Source organism: Geospiza fortis, unplaced genomic scaffold, assembly GCF_000277835.1.
Source record: "Geospiza fortis unplaced genomic scaffold, GeoFor_1.0 scaffold173, whole genome shotgun sequence".
NCBI classification, from domain to species: domain Eukaryota; kingdom Metazoa; phylum Chordata; class Aves; order Passeriformes; family Thraupidae; genus Geospiza; species Geospiza fortis.
Window position 1 is genome coordinate 3,680,317 of NW_005054334.1, and position 643 is coordinate 3,680,959.

General features: G+C 45.9%; 1 protein-coding gene across 1 annotated transcript in view; it reads right to left on the minus strand.

Moving 5' to 3' along the window:
• The window catches only part of RPL3 (ribosomal protein L3), a 7,078-nt gene extending 6,971 nt beyond the window's left edge, over positions 1–107 (minus strand). The window contains exon 1 of the mRNA XM_005421852.2: positions 20–107. Coding sequence (XP_005421909.1) covers positions 20–22 — 3 coding nt within the window. The 5' untranslated portion in view covers positions 23–107. The remainder of the gene's footprint in view (positions 1–19) is intronic.
• Between the last annotated feature and the right edge of the window lie 536 nt (positions 108–643).

Genomic DNA, 643 nt, shown 5'->3' on the forward strand with positions numbered 1-643 from the left:
CCGAGGCCTCCGCACCCACCATCTTGTCCACGCGCCGGGCCGGAAGGGCCGCCAGCGCCGCGCGCAGCCTTTATAAGCGCCCCGGCCCTCGGTCTCGCGAGAGGGCGCGCGGCGCTACGGGCGGCGAGCGCGGCCAAAAAGATGCGCGGGCGCCGATGCGCAGAAAAACACCGCATAAACTATCTGGCGGGGCTTGTGAGGACTTCGGTCATTACAGATAATGTTTATTTCACTTCATCCCATTTCATTCAACGACATTTCATGTCATGTCATGAAAACTTGACGTGTCGTTTCATTTCATTTCATCAAGCTTCATTTCATCGTTTAATTTAATTTAATTTCGTTATGTTAATTTCATGTCATGAAATTTCAAAATGTCACTCAGTTTCATGAAATTTTGAAATTTCATACCATTAATTTTCAATTAATTTCCTTTCTTGAAATGGAGTTTCAAAATTTAATTTATTTTAATTTTGTGAAAGTTCATCTGTGTTATTATAATGAACACGGGCCTTAATCCACTATTGCTTGTGGTAGATAAGGGGATGCAAACCCAAGGCAATGGTATCAGTGGATGCCAGAGCTGGGTGGTTTGGAGCCTGCCACACATGAAGCACCCTCAGGATCTCCTGGGGCTGACAAA